Source organism: Clarias gariepinus, chromosome 11, assembly GCF_024256425.1.
Source record: "Clarias gariepinus isolate MV-2021 ecotype Netherlands chromosome 11, CGAR_prim_01v2, whole genome shotgun sequence".
NCBI lineage: Eukaryota > Metazoa > Chordata > Actinopteri > Siluriformes > Clariidae > Clarias > Clarias gariepinus.
This window is the reverse complement of record NC_071110.1, coordinates 783,116-795,826: the sequence shown is the minus strand read 5'-3', so window position 1 is coordinate 795,826 and position 12,711 is coordinate 783,116. Positions and strand designations below refer to the sequence as shown.

Below are 12,711 nucleotides of genomic sequence, written 5' to 3'. Positions count from 1 at the left end.
TATCTCCTCTTAACTCTAACGCCCTTCCCTCATCAGTCTGATTCCTCTCCACATTCTCAAGGCCGCTATGTCCATCACCTTCAGTCCAGATGATAAATGTTCTGATTCATTAACTCTGTTCCAGTTCATTGTTTAAACTGCAGCATCAGCTACATTTCACCCAAAAATGCGGACTCAAGTTCGATTCACACTCACCTCGTGTATTTTTGTCTTTATGATAAAAACAGGAGAGAACAGTGAGGTTTTAAACCCAACACTCCCACACTGATGGTGCTTCATTTTCCTCAGTTTGGACAGGAATCCCGAGAATTGGGGCAAAAGGAAGCCTGGGGTCGGATATGATGACTCAGGAGCAGTGGTGGATCAACTGGTAAAGACTGTAGGTTACGGGGTCACACCACTAAGGTACCACTGTTCAGCCCTTGGGCAAGGACCTTAACCCTCTCTACTCCAGGGGACGCTGTATTCTGGCTGACCCCAGGCATGATTTCTGGTGATGATTTTCTTATAGTTTGTGTTTTACTGCCACCTAGTGGCTACAGAGGACACAGTTTGAATATGACATAAAGACCGGTAAATGAGCAAGTATAGCCTCAGGTTGTATTTGGATAGGGAAGAAGTCCCAGGGTGGGCAGAAAGCAAGGGGACGGGTTTGAAGACGCCCCAGTTTGAGCAAAGAGCCAGAACTTAAGGAGCAGGTCACATGTTCCTCTATTATTATTATTATTATTATTATTATTATCATCATTATTATTATTATTATTATTATTATTATTATTGTTAAACACGCCCCTAAAACTCTGCTGTAAGACACACACACACACACACAAAGCGATTTCACATTATAAGCGAATAAGCGATTTTCACAGAACTCTGAGACAGGAAGGTGGACAGTGGATTATAAAGAACACTAACAGTTTATTGTTGATTTATTGTTAGCTTATTCACAACTACACAAATAATACTGTTGCTGTAATGAATAAAAGTTATTTGAGGGCAGTTTTTGCTGCTGTCCTTTAAATATCTGTTAAAAGAGTAATGCAATAAACCAAACATAACATTAGGTTAAATAGTTTTAACAGTAGAGATGCTGAGGCAGGTCCGACTCTCTGGACACTGACACTGGAGACTCCTTCCAGAGACCGTTAATCTTTGTTAAATAATAATATATTTATAATCATAACAATTTCAGCAACGCAGAGTTTCTGTGTAATAAAATAAAAAATTAATTGACATTACTGTATATTGATTTAAATGAAAGTTCTAAGTAACAGGCATTTGTGTTAGCATTAGCACTCCGTCTGCGGTGCTTCTCCCTGGGATAAAACATCATTCAGACTGTTTTTATTATCTCTGCCTGTCCATAATTTAGGAAGTTGAGATTAATGTAACCAGACTTCAGGCCTCCGATGAGGTTTTGAGCTGCTGCAGCTCCGTCTCCACCTCGGCCTGGGATGCGGCAAGATGCTTCTCAAACACTGCCGCGATTTCCTTGAAGGTTTTGCCTTTAGTCTCAGGAACTCGTAAAAACGTGAAGATGGTGGATCCAGCCAGGAGAAGCATGAAGATGATGAAGACATACGTGCCACAGAGTTTCTGCAGAGAATGTATAAGAGATTGTTGTATTTATAAGAGATATATAGGAGATGTATTTAGAGTATTATGGTGAACTGGTATGTTTAGATGCTGCCCTGTTGACGGTGAGGTGATTGTTTGCTTTACATCTCAGTTCCCCCTCATGTTTGTGTTTCCTTCTGGCTCCTCCCTTTTAGTTATGATGTCATAGTTAGTCCTGTCAGGGACCCTGCTTGCACTCTACAGTTAATATACATTTACCTTATACATCATGTGACTGTGACCATACCTAACTGTTATCTCTCCTCTTCTCAATTAAATTTAAAGATATTTGTATAGCGCTTTTAACAATTGACATTGTCGCAAAGCAGCTTTACACAAGCTTTCTCTTCTTCTCCTCTCTCTCTCCCTGTCTCTCTCACCATGTCTCTTCTGAACCACCATTGATCCACCTTTGTCCTCTGGACCTGGACTCGTCCTGGTGTCCCTCTTCTGGTTGGAGATCTGGTTACATGGACGCCCCATGTGGTCTGTCTGGGATGCGTGTGGTGACTGGAGACGGTTCCACTTCACCATGAAGACAGTCCTGTCCTCGGCTGATACAGACAGCTGTTCTCTGAGGAGTCGTGACCGCAGTCGCTCTATAGTTCAGGACTGGAGTTTCCTACAGTCTACCTGAGCCTCCAATAACCAACTGGACTCCATATGAACTTCTCCACATCTCCTGTTATACTGAACTTCCAGCCTCCTAACAGAGTGCAGATCAATCCCTGCTATCCGTTATCACCCAGATGAGTTTAAACTGAGGTACAGAATCGTCTGTCATTACACCAAACATTTGGGTAAGTTTACTCTATGTATGTGTCCTATCAGTCAAAGTGTAGGGGGCGTGGCCACTTTCTCCACATTCCACTTTATCCTGTGTACAGGGTCCTGGGGCGGAGCCTATCCCAGAAGACTTTGCAGGCCACACACTCATTCATGGAGTACCCGAAGGAAATCCACCAAGCACTGGGAGAACATGCAAACGCCATGCACACAGAGACGGGAATCGAGCCTGGCTGGGAATCGAACTCTAGACCCAGGAGTCGCGAGGCCACAGTGCTAACTGCTAAGCCTCAATGGTACCTGGTACAAATGAATAATCTTAAAATAAACGTTAAAGTTGTGCTTTTATAAAACCACTGTACCTCTATGTAAGGGAAACACATGCCGATGATGAAGTTACAGGTCCAGTTGCAGAATCCGGCGAGCGTGATGGCAGCAGGTCGCGGACCCTGACTAAACAGTTCAGCCACTATGAACCACGGGATAGGACCTGGTCCGATTTCAAAGAAGCTCACAAACAGAAAAATGGCCGTCATGCTCAGGTAACTCATCCAGGTGTACTTGTTCTGGAAAACACAAGCATAAGAAAAGACAATAAACCAATATTTTGTGCAGTAATCAGCGATTATTTGGGGAAATTTATTTTGAGGCACAAGGTGCACTGCAGTACCGTGAGTGGCCACTATGCAAAACCGACCACCGTATCCAGCTCTCGTGTTACATCCATACAGCTAACAGGGACATATACTTTATTTCTCAAACAGAGAACCGTAGAGTCAGTGTTTAACAAATAAATCTGTCTGTATGCTGATATATATTAAGGTAAGTTTTTTTTTTTACTTTTGACCCTTAAGATAAAGACATAGTGCTTTAGGAGGCTAAAATTAACAGGAATTTATGCGTTCTTGTGAATGGAAAAAAGTACAAAAGTGAGATAAAAAAATAATCAATTCATGTAGTATATTTTATAGTATATATACTCCACCCCCCCCCCCCCCTGAATTGTCACTGAGACCTGTTTTTATTTAAAAACCCTTAAAACCCGAGCAGCACAGATACGTGAGAAGATACGTGCCAGAAACAAAGCATAAGTCAATGACGATTAAGAAAAATATATGTGCACGCCGAGGCTCCAGACTTTAAACTGTGTATACTAAGCCCTATATGGTTATTAAAAAAAACAAAATGGGGCTACAGAACAGCAATGAAAACACACGCCTTGTACACGCTGCAGTACCCTGAATGTCCACCAGAGACAGCGCATTTAGAAGACTGCAAACTCATGGTACCTGCAGCTCATTAACTCATCAGACACTTGAACCGCTCTCACTTTATCTTATCTCATTACTGGGTGTGAATTGCTCAACTCCCATTTACGAGAATCCGTCTGCACATTACTTTTTTTGGACTTTGGTGTTAAGATTTTTTTTTTTTTTACTTAAGTGTCACGGTAAACTTCCAGACACACACTCTCATCTATCACTGATTATTCTTCCTTCCCGTGTCATACAGCAGGTACTGCATGCCCTCTCCATACCCCTCACCTTTATGTACAGTATAATCAGCATTACACCAGGGTTGATTAATTCTCTAGAATAACTCACTGCACTGAACATTAAATGTAGCTATAGATAAAAAGTTCCATAGTTTGGTAAGTTGTAAGTGTAAGAGACAGACTGCTTTATCACACCAACCTTCTACATTTAACGTTAATGCCCCGCCCATATCCACGCCCACTGAAACACCACAGACATGACATGGAGGGCAGACAGGTGGTGAGACACATTGTTTTCACATTGTAACATGAGTGTGAGTTTTAATGACCTCACCAGGTTAACCAGTCCGATGGTCATTCCCATTGCACACACACACATTCCACCGAACCCGATTAACAGCAGGGTTTTTCTCCCGGCCCGGTCCACTAGAACCACCTACACACACACACACACACACACACACACACACACACACAAAACACACTTTAATCTGGGGTTAGTAATCATGTTATAATATCTATATTTATGCATATGTGCATTATGTAGTGTATAGGGTGTGTGTGTGATTTAGGACACGCCCACAGTGACCTGATCATGGTGTATTAGTGCACTCTGTAGTGAATAGGATGTATGTGTGGTTTGAAACACATCCACACTGTACAGAACATTGCTAAGTAGTGAAAGGATCAGATGAGCGTCGCATGTAATTCTGTTTCTGTGCAGATAAAGGCTCTCGACCGTTTCTTAGCAGCTTCTGTGTGTGTGTGTGTGTGTGTGTGTGTTCCCACCACTGTTTGTCTTGTCATTAGCATGCACTCACTGAGAGCAGTGTGAAGACTGTGTTTACGACTCCGACCCCGATGGTGGCGTAGACGGGCTGAGCGACTCCGGCCGTGTGGAAAATGGAGGTGGAGTAATAAAAGATCTGAAATAAAAATCAGGCAGAGAGCAGAACAAATATTATTGTTTGACGGCGGCTATAAAAACACTATCCCAATGATGGGGCCAATAAAAAAATAAATATAAAAAGCTGCGAGAGAGAAGAATCACGAGTCACTTCACTGATTCAGTTCTCTCTTTAACTTCACTCGACTCTTTAGGTTCAGAAATATCAAACCGACTTAGTGTTGCCCATGAAGCCTTTAAACTGCAGATAATATCTGAAAGCAGATAAAAGCGAGCAGGGTTGTTTCTCACAGCGTTAATCCCGGAGAACTGTTGCGACAGATGCAGCGTCAGAGCCACGAAGAGCTGCTGGCGATACTGCTCTGCTCGTAGAAGACGCCATATTGAAACCTTGGCCTCTTTCATGGCCTCCTCTTTCTCTGCCTGCATTTCTGCCATGTCCTTCGACGTGTCGTATTCTCCCTTTAGACGCTTTAAACCTGGAGGCAGACGCGGCAAACCGTTCAGACGAAAACACAGGGAATATCAAACACATCATGAAAAAATGATTAAATTGTAGTAAATAAAGTAAAGGTAATACTTTTGCACGCCTCCTCCTTCTTGCCCAGTTTGATGTACAGGTATCTCGGACTCTCAGGACACAATGGCAGCAACAAACTCTGCAGAATTCCGATGGCTCCAGAGAAGCCCAGCAGCACGTGCCACAGCTCATCGTTCCCTAACAGGAAGTCCAGACCCAGGACCTGAAGTACATGGACGTACTGTAAGCACCGCTTTTTAAAATGTTTCACTCTAAACCAAAAAAAGGACATTTTCATCACTCAGAGGCCACACCCCCTCCTTTACTGAGACTGACAGGACACACAGACAGAGGCCACGCCTCCCTCTCTAGAACTGGCCCCACATACCCACAGGCCACGCCTCTTTTATTGTGACTGACATTACACACAAACAGAGGCCACGCCTCCTTTCCTAGAACTGACCCCACACACCCAGAGGCCTCCTTTACTGTGACTGACATTACACATGCAGAGGCCACGCCTCCTTTACTGTGACTGACATTACACATGCAGAGGCCACGCCTCCTTTACTGTGACTGACAATACACACGCAGAGGCCACGCCTCCTTTACTGTGACTGACATTACACACACAGAGGCCACGCCTCCTTTACTGTGTCTGACATTACACACGCAGAGGCCACGCCTCTTTTATTGTGACTGACATTACACACACAGAGGCCACACCTCCTCCGATGTGACTGACATTACACACACACTGAGGCCACGCCTCCTTTACTGTGACTGACCTTATACAAACTGAGGCCACACGTCCTACTCACATACACAGAGACCACGCCTCTTTTATTGTGACTGACATTACACACAAACAGAGGCCACGCCTCCTTCTCTAGATCTGACCCCACATACACATAGACCATGCCTCCTTCATTGTGACTGACATTACACACACTGAGGCCACGCCCCTTTACTGTGACTGACATTACACATGCAGAGGCCACGCCTCCTTTACTGTGACTGACCTTATACACACTGAGGCCACGCCTCCTACTCTAGAACTGACCCCACACACCCAGAGACCACGCCTCTTTTACTGTGACTGACCCCACACACACAAAGGCCACACCTCCTTTATATAATGTGTATAATGTGACTGACATTATACACGCACAGAGGCCACGCCTCCTTTACTGTGACTGACCTTATACAAACTGAGGCCACACGTCCTACTCACATACACAGAGACCACGCCTCTTTTATTGTGACTGACATTACACACAAACAGAGGCCACGCCTCCTTCTCTAGATCTGACCCCACATACACATAGACCATGCCTCCTTCATTGTGACTGACATTACACACACTGAGGCCACGCCCCTTTACTGTGACTGACATTACACATGCAGAGGCCACGCCTCTTTACTGTGACTGACATTACACACGCAGAGGCCACGCCTCCTTTACTGTGACTGACATTATACACATGCTGAGGCCACGCCTCCTTTACTGTGACTGACATTATACACATGCTGAGGCCACGCCTCCTTTACTGTGACTGACCTTATACACACTGAGGCCACGCCTCCTACTCACATACCCAGAGACCACGCCTCTTTTATTGTGACTGACATTACACACAAACAGAGGCCACGCCTCCTTCTCTAGATCTGACCCCACATACACATAGACCATGCCTCCTTCATTGTGACTGACATTACACACACTGAGGCCACGCCCCTTTACTGTGACTGACATTACACATGCAGAGGCCACGCCTCCTTTACTGTGACTGACATTATACACATGCTGAGGCCACGCCTCCTTTACTGTGACTGACATTATACACATGCTGAGGCCACGCCTCCTTTACTGTGACTGACCTTATACACACTGAGGCCACGCCTCCTACTCACATACCCAGAGACCACGCCTCTTTTATTGTGACTGACATTACACACAAACAGAGGCCACGCCTCCTTCTCTAGAACTTACCCCACATACCCAGAGGCCACGCCTCTTTACTGTGACTGACATTACACACACTGAGGCCACGCCTCTTTACTGTGACTGACATTACACACACTGAGGCCACGCCTCTTTACTGTGACTGACATTACACACACTGAGGCCACGCCTCCCTCTATGAGACTTTACACTGAGATATTTGGGTGAATATTTTCAGTACTTGGATGGTGTGGACTGTAAACCACAGGCCGCTCACCAATCGATTGCCCTTTGACCCCGAGGCTGCACCGAGCCAGGCCGGGTGTTTACCTGGCTGATAAGGATGCCAGTGACAACGGCGAGCTGGTGCGCCGTTCCTAACGCACCTCTGTACTTCACTGGAGCGATTTCACCGATGTACATCGGAACGAGTCCAGACGAGAGACCTGCGACAGAGAGAGGGGGAAAACTGTAAACCCACTTCCTGTTTACAAAAATCATTTCCTGTTTACAAATCATTTTGGTTTAAATAAATTAAGTGGTGTGCACTGTATGTGCTTATAGCCAATTAAAAATCTGCTGTGTATAAACTCTTATCACCTGCGTTCCCCTCCCACCACACCCACAAAAATGAGACTAAAATTTGAGAGGGCGCCTCCTATGGATGACCTGAGCTAAATCTTCCAGCTTCATTACATTATTCTGAAGTGCGTTTTACAAAATGCTCATTTAATAATAATAATAACAAAAAAGATTGCACAGATGTATAGACTTAATAAACCCCCTTCCCATATGGCTGTATTTTCAGGGACATTTCTGGTGTCAGAGCTCCTGTGAATGATTTACACATGAACTGATTTGGCAGATGACTCCCTCTGTCCCTCAGCTGCTACAGTAACAGTCCCCCAGCTCTCAGTCAGGGGCGGGAGAGGAAGTGTGTGTGTGTGTGAACCACCACCCTGGAGTACAGACGCAGTGTTTACCGCAGTAGAAGCCCATGATGGCGCGTCCCGTGATCACCATGATGTGTGGATATCCCATTTTAGCCAAACCCATGAGAAGACCGGCAACCACAGAGAGAATGTTCATCACCAGCATGCCTTTAACCCTGAGAAACACACATCATCATCATCATCATCATCATCATCATGATTAGTAGTGCTGAAGATGTGAGTGAAGTCATGATTTTCAGCTTTAATTCAACTCTGGCATTAACCATTTCGAAAATACAGCATTTGTATACTCGTCCAGCTCATGAATAATGTCTATATTCATAATCAAAGAGATAAAAGGCCTGGAGGTGTTATGAGTGTTAGGTTTGCATTTGGTAGCTGTTCACACAAACTCTCAACATGAGGTCCAAACAGGTGTCTATGCAGTAAAGGTGGCCATCATTAGGCTGAAAAAACAATAAAACCACCTGAAAGAGAGAGAGAGAGAGAGAGAGAGAGAGAGAGAGAGGGAGAGAGACAGAGAGAGCGAAAGAGAGAGAGCAAAAACATTGGGAGGGGCCAATAGGGGCAACATTAAAAGCATCTCTGTTATTAAAGAGAATCCTTATTTATGTAATTCTGTTTGTTTCTCCTATTATTTGTAAGCCAGAAAAATGTATGTGTGTGTGTGTGTGTGTGTGTGTGTATGTGTATATATATATATATATATATATATATATATATATATATACACACATACACACACACACACACACTCAGCAAAATAAGAAACGTCCCTTTTTTAGGACTGTGTATTTCAACAATAATGTTGTAAAAATCCAAATAACTTTACAGATCTTCATTGTAAAGGGTTTAAACAATGTTTTCCATGCATGTTCAATTAACCATAATCAATTAATTAACATGCACCTGTGGAATGGTCGTTAAGACCTTAACAGCTTACAGAAAGTAGGCGTTTAAGGTCACAGTTCTAAAAACGCAGGACACTAAAGAGACTTGTCTACCGACTGTGAAAAACACCCAAAGAAAGATGCCCAGGGTCCCTGCTCATCTGCGTGAACGTGCATTAGGCATGCTGCAGGGAGGCATGAGGACCGCTGATGTGGCTAGGGCGATAAATCGCCATGTCCGCACCGTGAGACGCCTAAGACGGCGCTACAGGGAGACAGGAAGGACGGCTGATCACGTGTAACAACACCCGCACAGGATGGGTACATCCGAATATCACACCTGCGTGACAGGTACAGGATGGTCACAACAACCAGAGTGTGTGTCCAAGGGCCAGAGCTGACACTAGGGATGTTTTGTGTTGTAGTGTTACGGCTGAATGGTGTACTGTAACTATGCTTCTCTTTTTAAAACATTAGAGTTCTTCACCTTCCTCTGAAATCAGCTACGAATCCCACCAGGAAGGAGGAGATGATTCCTCCAACAGGAAACATGGCCACCGATAAAGACCAGTACATGGTCAGAGTGGACTTCTGCGCGTCATCACCGTCAGGTAGTGTAGCGTTATCATGTTCATCAAAGCCTGGAAAGCCGAGTGTGCGCGCATAGTGCTCTTTGATGACCTGCAACACAATACCTTTTTTGTTGTCAATACCTACACCACTACTACTACTACTACTACTAATAATAATAATAATGCGTGTGTGTGTGTGTGTGTGTGTGAGAGAGAGAGAGAGAGAGAGAGAGACCTTCTGTGGTGCATTTATAACTCCAATCCCATATCCGAACTGTAGAGAACCAAGAGCAGCAGCACACACAGCCAGAGCCAGAGTACCTGTTAACTGCTACACACACACACACACACACACACACACACACACACATGAAATAAAATGCAGTAAAATTGCATTAAAAAGTATGAATCAGATGATCAGTGGGAAATTGAGTTACACATGAACGTACATGAAGCAGGAAGTTTTTCTGGATGTTTAAAAAGGAAACATCCAATCTAAAGTGGTTGAGTAAATATCAATATCAGAATAGATAATAACAGAGTTTATACCACACTCGGACATGTTAGCGTTTCTATAGTAACAGCTCATTCACAGGGACACGACAGCGCGCGGTCCACTCATCCGCATTAACATGGTGATTTCTTCAGAAGGAGATTTTTATTTAACATTTATGAAACGAGTCTCCATTGTCAGCGCTCTGTAACTCAGAAAGAATTTCATTTTTAAATAAAAATCTTTTCTGTACTTATTTGTGTACTTAAGTTATTTAAGATGCAGACAGAAAATAAAGCAGCGACAGTTAAACGAGTTTAATGCAACAGTCACAAATAGGGACAATGTTTGTTTTTCATCATGTTTCTCCATAGATATCTCCTGCCTGATCTGCACCTGATCTCGACTCCACATTTACAGCACATCATGTGACATGTGTCAAGTGGCTCACAGACTCGCTTACGAAGGTGAGGTGACTATCGTACTGATTTAAGGATAAAAATATGAATAAACCACACACACACACACACACACACACACACACACACACACATAGTGAACACAGAACTGAAAAGAATATTCCATGTTAAAGTAAAATCAAGTTGCAACACACACATACACACCATTCATAAAAACTGGGGTGTTTTAACATCATGCATTTTATGACTTTACACTTTATGTTTACATTTACACTTTTTCTTTTTTTTTTACACTTTAATAATCCACTAAGAATTTATGCAATAGGACTTCTTTAAAAAATAATAATTGTGATTTATTTTTTTAGGATACAGTGTACTTTCCATACTGTATACAAGTATAAATTACAATATCATGATGTAGATTATCTTTAATTCAGAAATAAACTTTGACTAAAACAGAGTAAACAGAAATGCAAATAATTAACATTTAAATAAATATTTTTTGCACATAAATAAATAAAAAAATTGCCGAAATCAAACTACAAGGACACACACACACACACACACACACACACACACACACAGACTGCTAAATTATTATTATTTTTTTTTAATGAACACGACTGCTGTTTTTGCATCATTTGTCTTATTTATTTATTTATTTATTTATTAATGTCCTCCTTATAAATATTTTTTTAAATAAAAAAACACGAACACTTTACCTTCTCCATGTCGGTGATCCTCCTGTGTGCTCTGTTATAAACACACACTCCAAGGTCCTGCTGTTGCTTTCTCAATCACAGGTAAATGATCAAACACACACGCATGCACATGAACACACTCACACTCACACACCACATGCATGCATGCGCACCCACATGCTCAAAGTACAACTTCATTATTAGCAATTAGTGTGTCTCTGTGTGTGTGTGTGTGTGTTTGTTGGGTAAACAGGTGGACTTAATTCTGTAATACCCATTTATAATAAATATCAAAATAATAAAAGATGTTTGAGATAAATATAGCACATTTTTAAAGCGATCTTAAGAAACAGAAATCTTCCTTTAGGTTCATTCAGCTTCATTTTATTTAAATCTCACACTTATTAAATTTTTTTTTTAAATCAATGAATTGGATAATAACGCTGAGTCTGCGTTGTTCCCATCAGAGTTAAATAACAGAGTTAATCAGTGACAGCTAAGGGGCAGAACAAAGTCTGAGGGGTGAGAGACAAACAGACAGCGAGAGAGACAGAGAGAGAGAGAAGGACGAATACAGACATTAGGACAGTCCTGGGTTCTGCCTCCTGTGGGTCAGTGATTGCCCTGTGAGAGTTAGAAAGAGCCCTAGATTGGACAAGTGCACCCTGAAAGGAGAAACCTCGTGTCTGATAGGAGCCAAGCTTAAGTGGAAGTAACATCCTGCTGGAAGGAAGAAGAAGAAGAAGAAGAAGAAGAAGAGGATTAGCAGTAGGAAGAGGAGGAAGAAAACCTGTTGGATGAAAAACCAGCAGATTGGACAGATTGTGTTGGATCCAGGATGCAAAAGAACCTGGGCTTCTTTGGACAGAAGAATGTTTCCTCAACTTGTACAGATACTTCCTTGAGAAATCTCAGAAGCCACAGATTGGATGAGAAAAGCCCCAGACTGAGCAGAAGTTGGTTCTAGGTTCTAGGTTCATAGATGATTTCCCTGGTCTCATGGAAAAGAAGTTTTAAAGGTTGTTTGACAAAGCCCAAGAGTTTGCAAAAAAGAAAAGTTGAATAAAACTAGGTTTCCTTAGAAAAAAAAAAATTGCTCTATGCTCTATGTTCCATAAAAGAAAAAGAAACACCAGATTTGAGGAAAAAGTCCCATGCTGGACATACAAGGTTTCAAGGTTTCACTTTATTACAGTATCTCCAACGACATCAAACCAACACTGAAAAATAAATACCAACACAATTCTTCTCCACTTGCTCCTGCAGGTCCCTGGGGGAGAAAAGCACCAGGCTGTACAGATGTAGTTCCACGCTTGGTTGACAAAGCCCCGGATTGTTACAAGAAGCGCGAGTTTGCATTTACAGTGAGTCGCAGCTTGACCTGAAGCAGTGTTGAGTTGGACAGAGGAAGGC

The 12,711-nt window shown here is 42.8% G+C and overlaps 1 protein-coding gene across 1 annotated transcript; it reads right to left on the bottom strand.

The window, feature by feature from the left end:
* Positions 1-898: 898 nt before the first annotated feature.
* Positions 899-11,441, bottom strand: slc2a2 (solute carrier family 2 member 2). The gene is made up of 11 exons (XM_053507596.1): positions 11,320-11,441; positions 9,921-10,016; positions 9,601-9,794; positions 8,254-8,378; positions 7,601-7,716; positions 5,386-5,548; positions 5,097-5,284; positions 4,720-4,824; positions 4,233-4,334; positions 2,766-2,969; positions 899-1,596 (listed from the first exon to the last, which is right to left on the bottom strand). Exons 1-11 carry the CDS (start codon positions 11,326-11,328, stop codon positions 1,399-1,401), a joined length of 1,500 nt encoding a protein of 499 aa, XP_053363571.1. The 5' UTR covers positions 11,329-11,441; the 3' UTR covers positions 899-1,398.
* Between the last annotated feature and the right edge of the window lie 1,270 nt (positions 11,442-12,711).